This window comes from Trematomus bernacchii, unplaced genomic scaffold (genome assembly GCF_902827165.1).
Source record: "Trematomus bernacchii unplaced genomic scaffold, fTreBer1.1, whole genome shotgun sequence".
NCBI lineage: Eukaryota > Metazoa > Chordata > Actinopteri > Perciformes > Nototheniidae > Trematomus > Trematomus bernacchii.
Genome location: NW_022988043.1, coordinates 2471695 through 2494246, shown reverse-complemented (window position 1 = coordinate 2494246; position 22552 = coordinate 2471695). Strand labels below are relative to the sequence as shown.

At 41.4% G+C, this 22552-nt stretch overlaps 2 protein-coding genes across 10 annotated transcripts in view; both read right to left on the bottom strand.

The window, feature by feature from the left end:
• Positions 1–1530: 1530 nt before the first annotated feature.
• On the bottom strand, positions 1531–10963 carry tbx16 (T-box transcription factor 16). Of its 4 annotated transcripts, none has more exons than XM_034117672.1 (10): positions 10692–10963; positions 5605–5938; positions 5294–5447; positions 5083–5185; positions 4543–4707; positions 3739–3885; positions 3572–3642; positions 3343–3431; positions 3036–3252; positions 1531–2307 (listed from the first exon to the last, which is right to left on the bottom strand). In XM_034117672.1, exons 2-10 carry the CDS (start codon positions 5618–5620, stop codon positions 1866–1868), a joined length of 1404 nt encoding a protein of 467 aa, XP_033973563.1. In that variant the 5' UTR covers positions 5621–5938; positions 10692–10963; the 3' UTR covers positions 1531–1865. The 4 variants fall into 4 exon arrangements, with proteins under 4 accessions (XP_033973563.1, XP_033973564.1, XP_033973565.1 ...); XM_034117673.1 differs by having other exon boundaries at positions 5605–5818; XM_034117674.1 differs by having other exon boundaries at positions 5605–5815.
• A 547-nt stretch (positions 10964–11510) lies between these two features.
• cabin1 (calcineurin binding protein 1) overlaps positions 11511–22552 on the bottom strand; it is a 40983-nt gene continuing 29941 nt past the window's right edge. For 5 of the 6 annotated variants that reach the window (XM_034117728.1, XM_034117727.1, XM_034117731.1 and 2 more), the window contains 5 exons: positions 21611–21685; positions 17038–17287; positions 14007–14186; positions 13723–13919; positions 11511–13225 (listed from right to left, as the gene is read on the bottom strand). In XM_034117728.1, the coding sequence (XP_033973619.1) occupies positions 13082–13225; positions 13723–13919; positions 14007–14186; positions 17038–17287; positions 21611–21685 (846 nt within the window). In that variant the 3' untranslated portion in view covers positions 11511–13081. The remainder of the gene's footprint in view (positions 13226–13722; positions 13920–14006; positions 14187–17037; positions 17288–21610; positions 21686–22552) is intronic. The other variant, XM_034117730.1, reaches the window with a different exon arrangement.

Sequence of the window (22552 nt, the reverse complement as noted above, 5' to 3'; positions counted from 1 at the left end):
TAAAACATACATATACTCAGCTATCCATTATATCTTAAAACAACTAATATTCCCTTTGATGCAGCAGCCACTGACAGTTTATACAATATTCATTTATTGTAAATGTTCATCACAGGTTTGTTCACAGATATGGAGGGGACAGGGAGAGATTATCCAAACAAGATTAAGCAATATTTCCTTGTAATTAAAAAAAAATGTGAATGTGTGTGTCTTTTTGATTCATTCATGTTTAAGTGACTCATTAAAGTTCAATTTGAGGAATGATGAATTGAGTTACAGGTGTGGAACCAGGCTCTAACAAATCCCCATAAAACCATAATGTCTGGCCTTAAGCAAGTTAAAATGCAGGGCAGTGTTTTTTTTTTATGACAAATATTTTAGAATACAAATTATAATTGCAATGATATGGCAACAAATATCAGTCACCGTGTATGATCCCTAACAATAACCTGGGGCAAAATTCTATGATGTTCAGTCTTTGATGGTTTAATTTCCCCAATTCCTAACATACATGTAATGATTATCTTTGTTTTACTGAAAAGCTGGCCTCAGGTAGATATGATCTAATAATAAGTCTGAAATTGAACATCATCAAGTGACGTCTTAACACAGCAGCCGTAGTCTACAGACATATAAATATAGGTCATACAGTATATATAGCTCTTCCCATCCTCATTAAAATGAGTTGTGTGCATACAGCTGGGGTCACTGAGGTTGAAAAAGTATTACTGGTCCAATTTAATGAATCTCTGAGTAAAATCTACACCATGTCAGCCTCGTTCCTGAAGGATGACCTCCTCCTCCTCCTCCTCCCCCCTGGACTTTACAACAGTCATTAGCAGCTCATATCCACCCAGGGTGGAGTCCATAGGCCCAGCCTGTGTTTTTGAGCTTGTGAAAAGGTGTCAACAGCCCCCCCATTTTCAAGCTTTTTAAGGGCTCATTGAGATGTAGAACGAGAGTCATGCAGGGCTTTATGATGCCGGTGGGTAAACCTCAGCAGGTGAGCCGCAGTCACAGTAATACAGTCCCTTTAAAGCCTGCTGGGACCCTCCAAACTACAGAGGGGCCCTCGTTAGATCAACAAAGAGGAAATACAAACAAACGCCACCGAAAGGACGTGCTGCTTATCAGAGGTGACGGGTACAAAGCATGCAGATGTGCAGCCGCAAACAAGACACTGCCACAATACACTCATTCAATAAACTAGCTGGATCCACATCACACAGTTTAAAAACTAAACTACAGACAGGAAATGTGCTACTTCATGGTTAAGTGGAAGATTTAAACTTCATTTGAATTTAAAGTGTTAAGAAGAGATGATAACTGAGTATTACATTATGCTAGACATTTATTTCAATGTACTTACGTGAAATGGAAAGTATTAAACCATTCAACTATGTTTAAAATGTTGTTTCAGTAGATAAGAAAACAAGTTGCAGCCGTATGAGCCTTCTAAAATCATATTCTACCTTTGTTTAGTTTATAACAGATACAAATGGTTCAAAATAACACAGAAAATATATTTGATCCTGTTACTTTAAGGTTTTTATTTTCAGATCACATCACAATTTGAAGACAGACATAAATTGCACACACGTTTCAATCTTTCTTTTACAAAAATAATATTTAAACTTGAGAGATGAGATGAAATAGAAAATAAATAGACAATTCAACAATAATAACAATCAAACAGCATGGCGTAGCACACTTTGGTTTCAGTCAGCATCCTGTCAGTCTGGAGACGTCCGGCCGCTCTCATCAAACATATTTTTCCTCTCTCAAATCAGTTTTTTTTGGGCCTCTTGTCGGCATGCACCCCCCCGGATCAGCACCGGTATCAGTCACTTATCACCTCGGATCCTTCACCAGCACGAGTAAGAGAACAGAGGGTACTGGCTCCACTCAGCCACGTTGCCATGGTGATATCCATGGTGCACAGCGGGCGTTGTGTAGTCGGCGGTCAGGTGGTGAGGGGGGGGGTACTGTGTGGGGCCCGGGTTGCTCCACTGGCCCAGGGGCTGCTCGGGGCCGTACGGACTGTAGAGGTGGTGTCCGATCACCCCCGGTTTCCCTGCCTGGTGGGCCATGGACATGTTGAGGACCCCGGGGTAGTCCTGGGGGGCCGGGAGGGGCTGTGGGCCACAGGGGTGGGGGCCCACCTCGTGTGTGCGGAGCTTTGAGGCGTCGTGGTCTGGCACCGTGGCGACGTCGGGGACTCGGGACTCGAAGCTGCTGCGTCCTGACCCGCTGTGGCTGCTGCCCACGCTGGGGGAGGGGGAGGGGGGCTTCCCAAAGTCATGGACCCTGAAGAGGAAAATAAAGGAGATCAGTATCGGCTCTTCAGGACAACGCAATGCTCTTATGTGTTGCACAGCTTCTATTTCAACGTGTTTGAGACCTGACATAGGGTTACTTTTGGATTTTAATACAATTTATTTACTAATTCTTTTTTTTAAGAACCTTATGGTTGTGCATCAGCCAGTATTCAGATCCTTTACTTGGGTAAAATAAGCAATACCACAATGTTAAAATACAGTAAATGCAAAAATGAAGGTTAGACATTCAAAATGTGTTAAAAAGTATAATGTTGAAACCTTTGGTGAGTCCGCTCTTAGTTTTATTTGCTGATTAGTTGGAACAGTCTGGGAATGTGACAACTTATAAAAGGGTTGAAATCTTAAAAACATGAACATAAAACTAATGATGACTCCTTTTAGTTTGTATAATTGTATCAAATGTTTAAACTAAAAGTAATTGTATTTAAGTTGTACAACTTTTGAATTTATTTGATTGTTTATCTAAATATTTTGTTTGTGTTTAATTATATTTGACCACTACTACTGTTTATTATATCTTTTATGATTTTATTGTCATTGTTCAGGAATCGTTGAAATTGCTAAATTTACTTTTGTCTTTTCTGCAGTTTTTACCTTTCCGTCTTGTTTCTACTTCTCGGTCATCTACACAGCATCCTTGACTGTACTTGATAAACTGTGAAAGGTGTATTGCTTGACAGATAGAGCTGGCAGTACCTCTGGGGCTGGTAGGAGGCCGGGGCAGGGACCAGCTGCTCCGTGTTGTACACGTCTCTGTGGTCGGCCCCGGGGGGGGACTCGGTCCTCACACCGTGCTCCCGCTCTGCGGCCCAGGGGGAGTAACGCTCCTGTTTGATGCCTTCAGCCTCTTTCCGTTTGGGCATGTCTCCTTCTTCTTCTCCGTCGTAAGCCTCGTACGCTGACCGGCAGAAATCTGAGAGGGTTCAAATCATCAAATTAGTTTACTGCAGAGTACAGGACATAAGAGTACAAATATTAACACAAAGTTGTCTTGAATCTGTACCTGGTGGACTGTCCTCCTTAGAGTCTCTGTTCAACATGTCGGACATCTTGGCTCGTTTCTCCAGGCAGGCTGGACTCTTGCTTGAACGCCTGCAGAGGAACATCAGTAAAATGTAAACAATGCATTACTTCTAACAGAAATGACAGCCATAAAAATACTAAGAAAAGAGTGTTTCCTGCTATGGAAATCTGTAAAATGGTCATCAGCCTGTGACTAATGTGACACCCACCTTTTTTTATTGGTGCCTTCATCCCGGAAACCTTTTGCAAATGGGTTGTGATCGATCTTCAGCTTTGTGATCTGTATGAGGGGAAATCAAAACAGTTAACATCTGGGTAATGTGTGGGGCGTCCTGCCAGCAGTTTGCATTTTGTGTTTGCAGGGAGAGAAACTGACCGAGGTGTTCTGGTACGCTGTGACCGCGGTGAAGGAAGTCTCAGGGAAGGTGAAGGTCTGGAAGACGCTCCAGCGCACACTGAACAGGTCGTCTGCCTGGACGATGTGGAAGCGCGGGTGGTAGCGATGCATGGAGTGCAAAATGATCTGCAGAGAGGAAGATCGTGATTCATTCAGAGGACCTTTTCATGTTTTTAAGAACTTTAAGCTTCATGTTGTAAGTGTTGCCAGTCCTTTATTATCAAATATCTTTAAAGGTCCCCTATTATACTGTTTTTCATCAATATATTATAGGTCTCAGATATATACAAAACATGTCTCTGAAGTGTTTGGCTTGAAATACCAAACAGATCATTGTAGCATCCCATAATCCCCTCTGTTTCAAAAGTGCTGATTCTCTGTCTGTTACTTTAGATGAAAATAAGGAGCCCCTCCCCACGCCCCTCTGAGAGATATTTGGTTAAAAAGAACACAATGGTGCTCTAGGAGGAGATTCAGGTGATAAGGTGGGGGGGTTACCTTGGTTGGTTATTGGCTAATGGTTACACAAGCTAAACAATTGTTATGACATCATAAAGTGGCCAAAATCTGATCAGCTCATTTTCAGACAGGCTTTTATATAAATGGACTAAAAGTGAGCGAATCTTTCTTCCTGAAACTTTCAGAATCTCTTTACACAGAGGGCACACATGTTTATGTATAAAATACATGAAAAAGTGGATTTTGCACAATAGGTAACCTTTAAGTCAGCGTAGATAGATTTGAAAATACACTGTTGATAAGCACCAAACTTAGTGTACTTACATGGCCTTGCTGGTCGAGTGTGTTGTTGGTGAGCTTGAGTTTGAGGAAGGAGACGGACTGCTTCATCCAGTGGCTCCCCGGGGCGGGGGAGTCAGGGTGGAGGTACGTCCTGCAGGGTGGCTGGGGCTCCGCTTTCCCCGCCACCTCCCATTTCTCTTTATTCCACTGAAGGAAGGAGACAGATAGTGAGTCAGTCTGTCTGTCACAGGGGAAAGTCTTCTTCCCTTCCCACAGGGTGAGAGCACCACAGAGGGGAGAGTGACTGCCGGCCAGTACCACCCACAGAGATAGGGGGTAGTACATTGGGCTCCCAGCAGGGGATAGAAAAACAGGAAGAGATAGCACCCTTTGATGTACAATGTCAGCACAGTGGGGGGTGATACACAGGGGATGTCTTGTCTGGGGATACTGGCAACCACTGAGGGAAATCCTCATACCAAAGGCTGTTGTGAGTCAAGGCAACTTCCTCTTCTTAGAAAAGTCAACTAAAATCACTGATATCAACATTCACAAGAGAAGGAAAAGTAATGGCTATCTTACCTTATATCTGAAACCATCCACAGGAACCATATCAACCAGTAAGATGTACTTGGCACATGGAATTAGGCCAGCTAGATTAATTTTACAGTGTGGAAACATCCTCCTGGAAAACACAGAAGAAGACACATGAGAAAAAAGAAGCAAATGCAGCAACAGGAAACGCTTTTTTCAAATCTTTTTTGCATCAAGTTGAATTGTTCTGTCTTCTTACCTGCCCGGTTTGGTGATAATCATCTCTGTTCCTAAATCATGGAAGGACTTCCAGAGGTCAGGGTCCTCCAGAGTCAATCTGATGTTGCCCTGCATATAGGCATCGGGGCCAGCAGCCATGGACTGGGGAGGAGGGCCGAAGTTGGACTTCAAGTCTAAATAAGAATCAACAGAGCAAAATGCTTCAGTAAAAGTGATAGAAGATCACCATAGGTATGCTCAGCTAAAGACAAAACCACTACACAGGCGGGGGAATGGGGAGTAATTCAATGAAAAGCAAAGTAAATCCAATAAAAGCCGAGAAACACTCACCTCTGATGGACTGCATTGTTCAGGTTAAACGCAGGAGAAGCTTGAAAAAGGTTCCTGCACTGAGGGCCAAAAAGCAATCCAAGTATTTGTGATATCCAACGGTGTGTTCAGATCTAACGTCCTGCCTCATGTGTTAAAAAGAGAAATCCAGCAGCTCAGGGAGGCAGAAGGTTGGTCCGTCTTGTTCCAGCAGATACATTAGAGATCAGTCCTGCTGGAAGAGGATGACCATGACTTTTAAGGGGAGTCCCGGGGTGGGTGGGGTCAAGAGAGCCATTCCCAGGCTTTGAAGTGGCACAATGATGAGTCAGAGCCCCGCTGTGATTGGAGGGTGCTGGAAATCAAAGAGACTTAACAGAGCCTTGATACCGTCCCCACAGGAAGAGGGAACGGAGGAAATGCATCTTTATTAACTACTAAGAGACTTTAAAACAAATATGGACGCACTTCCCTGCTGCAGATCGGCACCAGAATCTGTGTAAATATCATTCACACACACACAACCACACACCAAAATGGCATTTAGTGTGTTTGTGCAATCTGGTAAATACCCAATATAATAATTGTAAGAAAACTGATGAAAATAGAATAGTCTTAACGTTTATAGGAGATAATCCTGAGTTAAAATAGCAACATTTTCAAAGTATAACAATTATTCTAACACTATTGATTGCATGTATGTATTGTTCTGAAATTAAATAGGATAAAAGACTATCAAATTAAATATTCGATGACCTTTACACTTTTCCACATTCTCAGCCTTCTCCATAATAGAAATTACGCAGTGGGTATAAACCCATAATGGTGTAATGATAACAAGCACTCTTTCTGCAGGTAACCTTTACCTGAGGGCATCTTCAGAGGCTTCTGCCAGCAGCAGTGGGTGTGTGGATGTGGGGTTGTTGTATATTGGGGTGTCTAGACAGACCTGTGCTCTGATAGATAATCTCATTAGGGAAGTTTCCCTTGAAGGAGCTAGTTTCTGCATGTGGAGAAAGCCTTGTGTATAGGCAGGCAATTAACAGCCAGTTAGCACCACAAGCCCAAGTCAGCCCTGAATGGGAGAGGAGGGGTCTGAGAATAAAGACCTGCCACAACAACCCGGCCGTCCTCACACACCATCCACAGCCAGGCAAAATCCACGGGTGTCATTCATTCATAGGCCTGCATCGTGCCATGTTACCACAGGCAAAACAAATGCTAAACACTGCAGGCGTTAGCATAGAGGAACAAAATTAGACCACAGTCCCCCTCTTGTTTCCACTGACAATTTGAATTGAGGTGACTTTCACATCTCATTCAACTTCTATTCTAGCATGGACACACCACTTCCACTCACATTTCTCATTGTATTCTCATGTCTGCGTGCTGCATACAATGCCACCTGTAAGCTCTCTGACACTCAATCACAGAGGATTTTGTGGAATTGTATGGATAACAGTTATGCAACACATGATCTAGAGTTTTAAAAGTATCGGTCCCACAGTTTTAAAGGCTTCACAGCACTTTGAACAATCAGCGGTTTAGTGAGAATGAAGAGATGTCAGAGGCTAGAAAGTCTTGGCGTGAAAATATTGACTCGCTTCCTAAAGGCTCATTTGCGGGGTCGATGTGAAATAAAAAGGATAATAACTTTCGGTTGTAATGATGCACTTAAAGATGGGTCTGTACGATCATTTACTCATGCTAAAAGTCCTGATGTGGGACCCCCCACCCCTTCCCCCCTCTCTTTGGAGCTTGGTGGGACAACATTGGCCTTGAGGAAGTGCGATGTGTTTTTATCTTCCTCATGTGAAGCCAACTGTTGTCGAGGAGTTATTAATCACAGATTCAGTGTGGCTCTCCTCACTTAGCATTAGCAGGCTCCTCGGGGGGCCCCCGTGAAGACCCCCTTAGATTTTTTTCACGGGGCAGAGAGGTCACACGGCTCTGCAGAGAAGATGCCGCAGGAAATAAATAGATTTTTGATGATTTTTCTCTGTGTCTGAGCGGAGGTGTACGTTTGAGCAGCGGCGGTGTCGATCCCATTCCGCTGCGGGTCTGGGGGTGACAGGTGTGACTGGGGGGGGGTCTGCAGGCTGAGGACTAGAGTCAGGGCTGACAGAGAGCAAGCCTCCTGCGGCAATGAGCACTGCAGGACTCTTCAGGGAGGTCACCTGGAAAAGATTTACAAGGACTGAGCTCCAAAAATATGGTGGATTTTCTAAATGGGGCCCCAAACTATACTGGGTAGAACTTCATACTCTTAGAAAAGTATCGTTATTGCCTGCTATAAACAAGGAGATGATAATTTAAATAATTTACTTGTTATTAGAGATGCTATAATTAAGTTTATTGTTGCAAACATTTCATATTGTGTATGAAGTTTAACTTTACCAAATTATTTTAAACCTCTAAAAAATGGATTGCTTATCATTTGTTAACATCACATAGATAGACTGACCAGGTACTGGTAAGACTAATTGGTTTGTAAATTGGATTGTGATGGCTATTAAAACATTAACACTTACAGTAAAGCTTGAGGACTACTTTGTAAAGAATCTATAAACATTATTCAGACAGATAATAGGAATAGAATAATACTTTTCATTGAATAAAAATCGTTTTTGGACCCATCTATTTGTTTGTTATTATTATTATGCATTCGTTTTTTACAAATAATCGTGGAATTATTAACAAATACCTAATATAGTCTTGTATATAAAATGTAAAAATATGTTCAACAATAAACTGTTAACAAATAATTTACTATTGTAAAAATGTTGTCTCTGATCAGTAATGACACAACTAATGCTACAACATAAAATATAGCAGTGCTACAATTTGTTAGAATTGTGAATTATAATTTAATTTTGTCTACATTAAAACAAGTTTGATTAATTATCTGTTTACTATTAATTAATAATATTTCTATATAGAGTTATCCAGTATATTTGGGGCCTTCAAGATCCACCATGGTTTTGATGACTCGGTTCTTAATGAAGGTTAATACAAAATTGTTTCCATTGACAGCACGAGGGTAACCACTGAAAATCATTTGAGGGAAAATGATGAGGAGGGAGGAATCATTGGCGATTCTCCATAAGTATCTTCAGTTAGGATAATCAGCTGTTTCCTCCTGTTTAACTGAACTAACATCTGACTCCACTGGCTCTCCTTCCTGCGTCTCCCTGCTCCTCGATCACCTTTGCAGAGCTCTTCTCCTCCCAGGTGTCAGTCTTTTGGCCATTTGCTTTAACTGCACAGATCCCTTGTGCTCGACAGTTAACAGCTGCCAATATACAGCCAGGGCCGGGGATCAGACGGCTCTGCAGCGGCCCAATAAAGAGCCCCTGGGGTGGACTGACGAGAAATCTCACACCTTTCGCTCACATTAGCCATGCAGCATGCCCTTTTGATGCTTAATTGGCCACTTTGAGAGGGTTTGTAGAGATAGCAGCCCCATGGCCGGAGACAACATGATGTCACAGAAAACACAACTGTATCCCTACAGGGGAAGTGCTTCACCTGGGAACGATTTAACGGTAATGACAATGACTGGGACATTTAGAAAGGAAATATCCATAACACGTTAAGATAAATGATAATATTGTGTTTGCGAATGTTAGGACTTGCACATTTTGCTGTTCATCCGTTTAGCTGGTTATCTTTTCACTATCCATTAAGTGTTCTTTTTTTGCACTTTTGGAAATTTGGTTATACACTTTCACTCCATCTCACTTTAATCATATTTAAAGTGTAATCTATTTGCCATAAAGAAAGACAAAACACACAATCAAAGGAAGTTAACCATGAATTTGACTGAGAGATATTTTTTTTAAATCTTAATGTTCTATAGATTTTGTAATTGCATCCTTATAATAATAATTATAGTAAATTATTTCTGCCCAAGTGCTCGTGTAGTGAAAATCTGGTATCGCAAAAGCTACATTTGAGATTCTGTGTTATTAGAGATCATTCATAACATTATATCAGCAGAGAACTTGAATCTGCTGAGAGACCATTCAAGTATATGCTGTGTTGTGCTCAAGAAGAAACCCTCATTTCATTATCAAAGGCCAATTCCTCAGTTTCCTTTGTGGTTTGCAGATATTATACAAAACAAACTCTCTACTCCGCACTGGCTTCCCTGGCCTGACTCCAGAGGGGCCGGGGGTCTCAAGAAGGGGCCCGGGTGAGCTCACATTTGGTCCACCACATAAGAAAACAAACTTTAAATCTAGCTTGCCTGGCAAAGGGGGCAAATGACAACTTCACAGCACTTCATAAGAAACTCCTGGAAGTTGCTAATGAAGACTAATGACTTCCCTCGTGTCGGGGACTTCACACCAGAGTGTACAAGCCCTTTGAGCACAGAGGCAGTGTGGTCAGAGGCAGTGTGGTCAGAGGCAGTGTGGTCAGAGGCAGTGTGGTCAGAGGGGTTCAGCGGGGTTGTCAGAGGGGTGGTCCGCAGCAGAAAGCACACAGCTCCACCGGCAGAGGGGGCTCTTTCAAGAAGTTTATTTATTATAAACTCGATTAAAATGATAGGCTGGGCGATGTGTTCAAAAGTCAAATATCTAAATATATTTGACATAATACTAAATATGGATGTTTTGCTGATATTATAGGGATGACAATAGATGCTTACACTAAATATTTACACAATGACATTTATGATAAATCATTATCAGTATCACAAAATGCAATATCTAAAGCGGTGTCTACTCAAGCCTCAATATAATATATAGAAATATTGCTTAACCCTATTATAAAGCCTATTGGATTAAAAAAATGCATTTTATAAGAGCTTTACCTGATCTGAGGTGTCTAGGGACAGAGGGTGTTGTATGAGCGATTTATATTGATGCTCTTTTGAGGCACAATTCTGATTTTGATGAATGTTTGTCAAATCGGTTTTATAATCTTTTTGTATTAGCCTTTGGGAATTTATAATCTGGCATTAAAAGGTTGTGTAGACACTAGACGTGACAGATAAAAGATAATTGTTATGCGTTTCATTATAGGGAATCTGGATGAAGCACCGAGTGTGTGACTAATACATATTGTAAAATGAAATAAGGTGTTTTCAGGACACACACACGCACCTTGTGAATAAACTTGACTGCCAAGGAATGAGCCGTCTCTGATAACATCCTGTGTGCAGTGTGTGTGGTCTGCCTGGAGTTTAAGTGAGCGTCCATCACCTTCCTCTCTACTGACACCTCGATGAAATCTTCATCTGCTGACGGTCCTGGAGGCAGGCCGACGTCCCAGCTCCTCCAACATTCACCTGGTGATACCTGATAAAATATTTTAAATAAGGAAACAAAATGAACGTTAAAACTAAACATCTTTATGCAAGTTTTAGCCTCGTTATCTAATTTATTGGAATAGAAAATAGTTCATACGACTTAACTGGACCTAATTAACACTTGTTTTGCACTAAATGTGATATCATCCTGTCCATTATACGCTCCTTGCACCCTAAGAATGTTTGATTTGCAGCTGGTTATATTTGTCAGATATTAATTTTAATAGGCTATAAATATGTCTTTTTTGGGGCACCTTATGCACTAAACATGAAACTAAATATTATATATGGCAACCGTATAAAAGAAAATAATGGATGACGCTGCACTATTACTCCACTAAGTGATATGTATGGAATCATAAGAGTGCCATAAAAAAACATATACATTTGGAAATATAAAAAGGAATAGATAGATAAAAAATAAAAAAAAGACAATGTTTTTTTTTAGCAGGTATTGACTACCTAGTCTGGGCAGGAAGAAGGCCAGATGATTGACAGCTTAGACTGACACATTCTATAAAAAATAAAACAGATAACAAATATATTACATATACAAAAAAAAATCATAAATATACAAATAAAAAAATACAGAAAAAAATGACAAAAAACATTATAATTTTTTTATGTTTTGTAATTTATCTTCCACTTTAATATTTATTTGAATTCTTCCCCTTTATTTTTCGAATGTTTGTACTCATTACTTTACAGGTTTTGTGAAATATCTTCTTTATCTTTCTGTTCATGCATGTTACCTGATGCAAGGACCCATGTGGAAAGTATTTGAAGTAGCACACAGGACACTTTTTGCATTTCTTAAATATATTTTTGGTTTGACATCTATAATGCATTCAGTCAGACACAGAGCAGTTCCCCTCCAGCAGCCCGAGTCTCCGCTCACCTCTTCAGGCGTGGTACATTCCCAGAAGAATAATAGAAAACTATTTTACAACAAAAACCAACAATAAAATAAAATACAAAATACTTTTCTCTTATTTTTTCCAAGGGTGATAGTTTACAATAATTCATTTGTGTCCTTTTAAAAAATGATCTTAAGACAGCTTTCAAGAAACATAGTCAGTAAACATCTTTCTTTTTTTATAGAAAACAATCTGTAAAAAACATTCTGTTGTCTTCCTCCGAGTTAAGCTAGAATTGTGACAAATTTACCAAAATGGTTTTAAATGGAAAGGCATCTGTATCAGGAAGTCTTCCTCGGCAGGCGTTTCAATTCCACTGAAATCAGGACAGGTCAGAGTCACTGAAACTGGAACGACCCTCGCCTTAATATCTACACTCTCTCACACACACACACACATACACACTCCTCTCCAGCTTAATACTCCACTCATTAAAGCCAAGCTAATTGGAAAAGGATATTTGGATTGAGATATGTACAAAGGCTAATTCATAATAACTGAAACCCCTTTCCATACCATTCAGATCAGTGCTGGTGACAAGACGTCCTCCTTTTAGCTACAAATGCACACTCAAGAAAAATATATATAGGACAAAATATTACAATTATACAAAAAAATAGCACAAAGTTAAGTGCTAACTGAAAAACATCCCAAACGTTAAGTGTAAACATTTCCAATCTGCTACAGGTTGTGAGGCCCTCGAATGCAGCCGATTGTCCTTATTTCACCCTTTGTGTTCCTTGAAATATATTATGTACCAACGCAAAGTATCTTAAGGATGAAATTCTCATGCCGAAGTAAGTGATCAAAGCGTCCAGACTGAGCTCAGATTGGCGGTTTCTCAGACGAGGATCTAGCTGCTGCTTGGAGATACCGTTAGCACCCAGCATAACAAAAGAAAGATGTGTAACACGGGGCTGGTTGGCTTTAAAAGGCTAAAAGTCTTTCTCGCCATACCCAGAGTACGGTGGGGTGCAGGGGAGCTCGGTAAGCGGATGTGTGATATGCATAAATGGCACGTTACAGACATGCTAAAGCCATCGTCGTGGGCTGTTGAGATGTCTGACAGAGATGTATACGACATGACGGGCGAAGAAAATACTTCATTTTTCAGTTTGGGAGTGGTTGTTTTGTAATGCATGTGACGGAGCAACAGCTGCAGTGACATGTACCATTTTCTTTAAGACAGGGGGCCTAGGGTTTGGCAGAGTGACGCCAGGTTAGCGACAAAAGGGCAGTTTGAGCTTCACACGAGGCCCTCAGAGGCTCAGATGTCCATGTAATCGTCCTCATCGTCCGACTCGCTCTCCAGAGACGACTCCTGGCTCGACGTCTCCTGCACCTCCAGCGCCGGCTGGCTCAGCGTGTCCTTCTTCACCGTGGCTGCCGACTGAGATGACAGGATGACGTTCTGTAGAGGAGCAGACAGCAGGGGTCACTGTTCACTGTCAGACTACAGTACAGATTATAGTTTTTCTCCTATGCTTAAAGTCAGAAGTTAAACACTTAATTAACACAGGCCTTAAATGAAAGCCGCTTGCCGAAATGCTCCAACACTCACAGAAAAACTTGCATTATAAGCAAATAATTCCATAAAAAATACACAACTTGTGGTTATGTTTATTTTTTCTTTTCAATCCAGCACTACACAATGCACAACAACATAATCATCATAACGATATCATTGACTGGGATTTAATTGATATTCATTATCACTTTCTTAGCACAGAAATACAAATTATACGATAATACTTTAATGGACTTGATCAGACCATTAAAGTATTATCGTATCGTATAATTTGTACTTCTGTGCTAAGAAAGTGATAATAAAGATCAAGTGAATCCCAGTTTCATTAAGAGTATCTAATAACAAATGGAGAGGAACTGCTGTGAAGGCAAAGTGCAAACCTTAAGTCTTTGTTTGGTTTCCTCTGAGATGCTGCCTTTGGGAGAGAGCAGGGTGGGAGTGGGGGGTGTGACTGTGATCTCTGGGGGGAACTTGGTGACCGTGGAAGGGATGAAAAGCTTTGGCATGTTGGCTGGAACACGGGAGCGGATTCGGTCTGGAAGTTTTGTCTGCTCATCTCCGGCAAACTGCTGCTGGTCTGAGAGCGAGACACAAGAGGACACTTTAAATATAAGGATACTTTTAAGACATGTCAAGCCACTTTCATTCCTTCTTTCTGTCACACTTCTGATGTGAAGGGTCTGACCTGGGCAGGGTTGTGCGCTGCTACATGTGGCGGTTTCCCCCTGGAACCAGCCTGCTGCGGCCTCTTGTTCCTGGGAAACAGTGGCGAGTTTCATCTGCTGACAGAGGTGAGACTCCTGCTGCCGGTACGAGAGACCCTCTGAGGGCTCCTCCCGCTCCTCTGGGGGCACAAAACATACACACACACACACATACATTAAAGCTACTCCATATGCATTTGGGCTTTTTACAGTATCTAAATCGAAACAAACGTTTGATTAATGATCCAATTTCATTCCAACTAAAATAATCACGTCAGACTTTATTGACAAGTATGTATATGCAAGTACACTGTAATATAAGGAATACACACTGGTAGAAGATTGACAGCCGGGTCTGAAATAAATAATTGTATCCTCACCACTCAAAGGTCAGTGAATATTTTTACTGGCAACTCCATTGTTTGGTTTGCCAATCCTGAAATCTATTTATAAGACTTTAGAAATTGTAATTTTCCCTCATCCCTGCCTTTTGCCATTAAGGAATACGATTTTTGAGAAGTAATAAGGATAACCTATCCTATCTACCATGGTGGCATATTATCCGAGGGTTTCAACTGCCACAGGCAACATTTCCCCTGTATTTCGAAAGCTAATTGAATTCCCTGGCTCACAGTTCCTAGCACAAAGTCAGTGGAGATTACCGTATTTGATGTAGAAATCCAATCAATTATTCACTACATTTTGGCATTTATTGGCAGACAATTAGATGACTAGATGTTCCCCCTGCAGCTCAGACACAAATGAAAACAAAAATGATATCATACTCCTTCAGGCTTCTCCACTAATGTTGCCTAGGAAACCATTATATAACACGGAGCTGCAATGTTACTTAATGCTAACAGGTGTGTGTGTGTGTGTGTGTGTGTGTGTGTGTGTGTGTGTGTGTGTGTGTGTGTGTGTGTGTGTGCAGTTGTTTCTGTGTATGAATCTTAAGGAAAGCCTAATGGATCCACACAGATTGCTGATATGCAGCTACTGGTTACTTTCAGTCAACTGGATTTATGATGTAAGATAAGCTCGTCACATGACCTTCATAAGAGTCCAGCTGAAATCCCCACTGTGTATTTGTAATAGCTGATGAGAAGGACTCGAGTAGATCTGAAATAGAGCTCCATAAAGTTTGCTGTGAAGCTGCATTGTGGGTTTCTAATGAAGGACAACCAGAAGAGAGCTCTGACTGACAGCTCACTCATAAGGCTGGGATCTTTGTTCTCGAGGCGACGTTTCACTCCCAAAGAAAGCCATCTCACTATGAAATTGAACAAGAACCCTAAATGTGACACTATAGAGATATCAAATATATTCTAACATTAAAAGAACACTTGTAAAACCTGTTTGCGTATAACAGCCTTACAGTAACTGCTTATCATAAATTATCTTAATGTGTTTTTAATTTTTTTTTAAAGTAGATGTTGTATTAAACTATGATACTATATGTTTTGACTTATACAGTCATTAATATAAAGCCAAACATTACTGATGAGATACAATACATATTTTACTTACAGGATTTTATAATAACCCGAGTCTGTGTGTAAACATAGCTGCTTGTCATTCAGAAGGATGTTTCTGCTTGATTTAAAGGACATTTGGAATCAAGTCCATGTAATAAACATTCCTGAGGGTCATTTCTTTCTAAAACGACTTCAATTTGTTTGTCTTCTACAGAAATGGAGGTCAATTTGGTGAGGTTTCAAAAGTTGCAGTAAAACACCTGTGACGATTAAAGGAAAATGGGCCAAAAACAGGAGCACCATCTGGAACGGAGTCAAATACAAACGCTCCAATTACTGAGCACTTATCTGACGGGAAAGAAAATGAAAGCTCAACAACAAGACGTCTGCCTTCAGGGTCTCCAAATGATCAGAATACTGCCCTCTATTGGCTCTACGGGCATGTACAAAAACAAATGACTGTTCAAAATGATAACAATTACATCTCATAACTAGAACAGACAATACATTTGTAAACACTACAGATTCCAGCTCACCGGTTGAGTTTGTGCTTTGTATCGGGGGATTTAGAATGAAGACCTTTGGGTGCATGACATGTGTCTTTGGATACGAGATATGTGAGGGGGCCAGAACTCATTATTTGGATCAGAGATTATTATGCCAAGGAGCTCAGAAAGAGAGTCACAATCTGGAGGACACGGGATTCCTAAAACTCATTTTGGCAAACTGACAAAAACCAAAAAGGCAAAACATGAGCAGGCCAGAGTCTGCTGTTATGTAACTGATTTGAGGAAGACCACAGGCGCCCCCTGCTGGTCACATGGGCCGCAGCACTGTAGGGTCTTAAACTGAACTGACATGTGCAAAGCTACGACTAAACAGTTGTAATAGACTACAGCAGTATGATAACCAAAAGTAATAACAATAAAATAACCTCAAAGGCATCAGAGAGTGCGGCTGTTTTAACATTTAAAGCTTCAAGTGAGCTTTTTTAATTAAGTATAATGTCTGTCATTATATTCAAGCACATCATCACGTCTCATTAGTACAGGTGTGTGCGAATTCTGGAAATGAACACATTCATCTTTTTTCAATACATGTTGTTTTTTGGAGTTCACAACACTGGAGTTTTAGGAAATGTTACGAGCCACACACAATCCTATGCAGTTGCAACACTTCAGTAGTATAATACTTATAAAATCAGTGTTAACATTAAGCTGTCTTTGGCTCTTTTCTGCTGTAACAAATGTATATTTCCCCTCTGTGGAACGAATAAATAAAAAGTATTCTGATTCTGAGAGTAGCACAATCTTTATCGGTGAAGAAAACTGGCTTCAAAATAAAAATCTAAACTCATTGTTGAGTAGCAATCGAATGCGGATTGAAAATGTGTCAACGTTATGAACGAGGCTTGGAAGTATCTAACATTTCAATACATCCCTTTAGAAAGTGCAATAAGTCATTTTTTCTGTTGTGGTAAAAACACGTAATGGTGAGTTAACGGGGCCCGTGGTACCTGTGTGTGGCAGGAAGGCCATGGCTGCCGCCGGGTGGCTCACGACTCTCCGGAGCGGCGGCTGGTCGGTGAAGCCCGGGGGGGCTTGAGGTCTGGACAGCTTGCTGAGCGGCTCGTACAACACTTTGGCCTCCGGGGTGGACAGCGGGTGGCAGGCGGTGTGGCTGAGCAGGACGGGGGACTGCAGGGGGAAGAAGAGGTCTCGGTGCTCCTTGGTGTACTTCGGTGTGGTGGGGGCATCGCCTGCAGACTGTTGGAGGAAGAAGAGGTTGTGAGGAGGTGAGACTGACCTTGGGGGATCCATCAGCAGCATCAACTCTCCTCTGAGAAGTGTACTACCCTTCCCTGGAGACAGAATCTGGTCAGAGACTCAGAGACGGAGCCACAGTCGATACAACTGCACTTTTAAAAACAACAGCAATAAGAGTCTTCGGCTCTTCCACATTAGTAGTAATGAAATCCTCGACAGAGTGGCGGTGTGGTCCCGCGGGGGGCGAGAGGCTTACTTGTGTGCTGGACTCAGCTCAGCTCCACACCACATCCCTCTGAGCCACTTTCCTGTGTGTCCTTTTGGAGGACCACTTACAAACACAAGAGCTGCACAAACAACCTGTGACAACAGCAGCCCTGCTCACACAGCCGCTGTCATGGCAACACAGAGGAGGCACGAATACAATCCCTCTACTTTTCCATTTAAAAAGGATGAAAAGTTAGATGAAACTAGCCTAGATAACCTTTTTTGTGCACAATTAGAAGAAATCTTTGTATAGCCAGTGGAGGGTTAAACAGAATTGTACTGCATTAGTTACACAGGCATGTAAAACGTAAATATGCTTCTATGTCTGAGGTTAATTTGATTGGTAAATGTATTACAGTTTTGCCAAGGTCCCCAAAAGCCTAGAGGCAGCAATCAGAGCCACGACTGTCATAACAAGCAGGCTTTGACAGATACGGTATGTTAGCGCAAGATAATTTGGCAATAACACAGCTCTCAGGGTCTCTGCTGGGAGTTAAAAGTCAAATTGTGCTCTGAATCACAGCTGTGTGTGATGAAGCTCCCCACGGGATTTACACAGCAGAGCACAGGCAAACAAACAAGAGTAGCCGTCCAAATCCTCACAGACAGATCCTTCAGCTCCACAACTGCAGCTTCAAGCATGCAGCGGCTCCACTGCCAGCTCTGATGATTCATATCTCATGAATTAAACATTGGCAACCAAAGACACCAACAAGTCAGCTGGGCCGTGTGCTTTTAGAAAAAAAACACTGTACCTGAGAGAATTGCAGCACATAGTCTAGTCGTGGGTCTCTGCGGGGTGAGAGTGGGCTGCTGGCAGACACACAGAGGTCCCACAGCGTGAAGGGAGAGGTGCTTCTGTGCAATTATCGAGCTTTAAATCAGACGAGAGCAGCTGTGGATGTCGTGCACAGGTTTGGCCATATTTCCAACACAATTGAAAGACCGGCCAACCGAACATTTGAATGAAATTGCCAGCTCAAATGTGACTGACGCATGAGCTCCGTTGAGAAGCGTATGTTCAATCTTTGATTATTAAGACCTCAGCATTCTTCCATCCTGCTGAAACATAAAGGAGGTGAGACTGGAGTGTTTTAATGACTACATCGAGTCTCTCAAAGAGCACCACCATCTCCACAAAGGGGCGAGTAAAAAAACTGATTATGGAGACATATCAGATCAATTGAGTGACAGCCATGTAGCGTGACAAAGTTACACAACCTGTGCTCTTTGCCACTCTTTTCTCCCGATATCGAAGGGAAGAAATGAGACACAAGACTGGAGCAATTCTCCGGATCAGCAGTAAGGGAGAAGAGCTCGCTCGTCACTTGTGGGGGCTTGAAGGGATGTGTGAATCTGTAAGAGGTAGGCAAGAATATTTCATGCCCACGAGCTGAGAACTCCAAGGTGCCTACTCACATTTCCCACTACATCCAAGTGAAAGCAAATAAAAAAAAACAAGACAGGAGCTGGTGGCACAATAATTACACAGAAAGCAGTTGGATCACACTGCAGAGAAAAAGCTAGTACGCAGAAGCGCCCCATCAGCATCAGGAGAGAAGGGAAAAAAAGCACCACATGCAGAGTAATTATCACAATATATAACCATCACTACGTATATCTGAAAATAACAACAGCATCACAATGACCTGACAGGTTAAGATTTCACCACATGAGACTTTAACTAATGTCATCAATCTAACAAATGGTGATAATGGAATAAAAGACAAGTATTCAAATAAAAAAAACATTGATTTTGATTCATTTTAATTTTGTTGCTATAATAACATTTCAAGTGTGAGACCTTTTTAGTGCAGACTCTTGTTTTCTTATTCATTACTGCTTTGTTTTTAATTTGCAGTTGACTCATTAAGCAATAGTTTATACAATATATTACATCCAAGGAAAAGCTAAATTGCACTTCAATGAAAAAAAATGTAGACTTAAAATAAGGTGCATATAGATATTATGAAGATTTAAACATGTAAATAAATGTAAATAGTTTTGAAAGTGCTCAAACCACACAGCTGGTTCAGTAAATCCAACCGGTTTCCACACATTAAAGACATGCGGCTTGTCGCTCTGTGCCTCCTCTGCACCATCATCTCTGTGTCGTGTGTTGATGCGTGGAAATGAGACAAACAAATGTACACACAAAACCAACAAAGACAGCAAAAAGATTCATGCAGAAAACAAGATGATAGGATCAGTGAACTAGGAAAACAGACATTTATTTTGCCCACAGCTACTGCTCACACAGCCTGCAGTTTGGTGGATATCACCGTGACAACAGGATGTGGGCAGAGACTGACTGTGTGGGCAGGAGGGGGGGGGGGATGTGAGGGAGGGGTGTGAGGGAGGGGGAGTCACCGGAGAGGCAGAGCCAGTAAGGATTCGACGAAGGATATGAAGTCGAAGCTGAACTAATAGCTGGTTTAGCACTCGCTGAACCCATTCGTGTAATAGAACGAGACATACATATTTCATGGTTTCAGATCATTTTGCCTGGAATGCACATATGCTTATGTTAATAATCAATGCAAATAAGAAACATGCGTACCGTTGCTCGGTTAGACCAATGACAAGTTTAGCAACTAAGTTGTGAGGCTGAAGGGAACACAGGGAGCCTTCACACCACGCATTGGGATACATTTAGCTCCGGAAGCTGCAGCAGAAAACACCTGAAGTTACTTTTCCATCAGTTGGGCACATTTTACTACTGTTGCTGCATTTTACTTCCCCACATAGACAACAACACAACACATATCATTAAAGCGGCTATTGTAAGCTAATGAGAAGACTATTGTAAGCTAATGAGAAGACTAGTGAGATTCAACCTACTTGGATTGGAAGATGGGGGGTGAAACAACTCAGATATTTTATTTAAGGCTGGTGGATACAGTTTGCCATGCTGGAAACCAGACTTTAATACATGTCAGTACAGTGCCATGATGGTTACAACCTTTTAATATTATCTGCTTAAGTTTTACCTGCGGTTATGATCATTTCAATATGTTCTTGTGCATTATTGTAATTGCTATGTAAAAGGTTGCTCAACAAGTCACTAACATACTGCTTCTGCACTATACACTTGTTTTGAGTAAAGTCTTTACTATGCAAGATTACTCTTTATTACTTGAGGGGAAACAATTAGTGTTTGGCATCAACTTTGGAAAAACAAGGCTGGTGGATTGACAGACTCTCTTGACTCGCTATAGAAATGTAAACAGCTGTATAACTCCTGTCTTATACTCGATGTTCAGGTGTCATGTAGTCTTTGCTTCAGGGTTCAGCCCTCAATAGGCGCTAATGAGTTCAAACATTTGTTCCCCTTTCCTTCAGTGAAACAAGACGAGACAGGACTTGGGTGACATGACAGGATGATTAACACTACGAGAAAATCATGCTTGGATAACACGAAGAAAAAAAAGGTCAGATCTCAGGATGCGGGGTGTGTGTTTCTTAGAAAAGGTGCCAGGCAGTCTATTGCCGGGCAGGATTTGTGAGATGGTGAGCAAGGTAGTACGAGCAAACTAACATAGATTTAGACGTATTACAGAGTGACCACCATTTCAATCTGAAAATAGTTTTGCATCTACTATTGACAGGCCTTTTATTATGATAGGAAGCAGATCAGATCATAGTCATGCTTTTAAGAAAGTAAATACAGTTTATTTATAAGTGTATTACATGTACTTATCTTTAATTAATATATATATTACTTCATATCCAGGTTACCAAGATGCACAGTTACGGTGTGGTTGTACCAAGGGATCATACACATGGTGATGAATATTCTGGTGCTTCTTGTTAGTTCATGTTGTTGTCATCATTGTGAACTTTGGGTATTTGTTTAAGGCCTATCTAGTGTCAGGTATGCAAATGAGCGTAGGTTATCAAGTCTCTACTGTGTCAAATTGGTTTGTGCAACATACCTGCCCGTATACAAACCAAAATAAATAAATAAAGAAATGCTACGATGCACAAGGAAGACACATTGTTGAGGTGATGTAGCGGACAGATGGCAGATGAGCATGCTGAGTTTAAGTGTTTTACCTGTCGTTGGGCAGAAGTGGCCAGCTGTATCTGGCAGAACTTCACAGCTTGGTCCAGAGCAACATCCTCATCGACCTGAGACAGGAGAGCAGAACAAGGACATTAAGGAAGAGCAACACATCTTTACAAACCTGTTGTTACATTCTGACAAAACTTTTTACACATCCATTTATATTCATTATTCACGAGCAGTCGATTATCAGACAGGCAAAAAAAAAAATTGTGTCTGATCCCACCCACATACTCCACCCAGAATTCCAGCTCCTACCTTCTGGTAGAAGATTCAGGGTTCCCAGGAGCAGGCTGAACCGCTATAAGCACTCATTCCTACCTATGTCGATTAAGCTTCTTAACATTCACATGAAATGATATGTAGTCAAATGTAATGAAATGTACTTTTTAAATGTTGGCCATGAGGGTTGTGCAATAGGTCGCCATTGTCAGTATGTGCGTCTGTATTGTGTTTGTTCAAACGGTGTATGACTGATGATATGTGTATGTCTCTTAATGTCCACTATGTTTGTATATGTACATGTATGCACTGCAGGACGGAGTCCAGAACAAATTTCCTTACGGGGACAATAAAGTATATCGTATCGTATTAAATGTCCTCACGCAACACCGGAGCAGTGGGTGTAATTGCAATTATATCATATTTCTGAGGTGACCTGCCCTGTGTTCCCACTATGTTATTTACTTGCATCACTAATCAACTATTAGAAATTCTTCTGCCTCTGACCATAGCAGCAGTAACATGAGAGCCCAGTACTCTGAGTGATGTGTGGGAGTTAGCGAGCTTAGCCACAGCCCGACATCGTACACTTAGCAGTAATCTTGTTCACACAGCTGTTGTGTTCCCTGCAGCAGCCTGTTGTGTGCAGCGGTTCAGGGACCCCCAAAAGGGAGGGATTTTACAGCAGCCTCATTCTCATTTTCAAATGG

Coding starts and splice junctions, on each gene's coding strand:
- tbx16 (XM_034117672.1), bottom strand. Junction 5,186..5,293: donor ATTATCACCAAACCGGGCAG/GTAAGAAGACAG, acceptor TGTGTTTTCCAG/GAGGATGTTTCCACACTGTA. Junction 3,253..3,342: donor TAAGGAGGACAGTCCACCAG/GTACAGATTCAA, acceptor GAACCCTCTCAG/ATTTCTGCCGGTCAGCGTAC.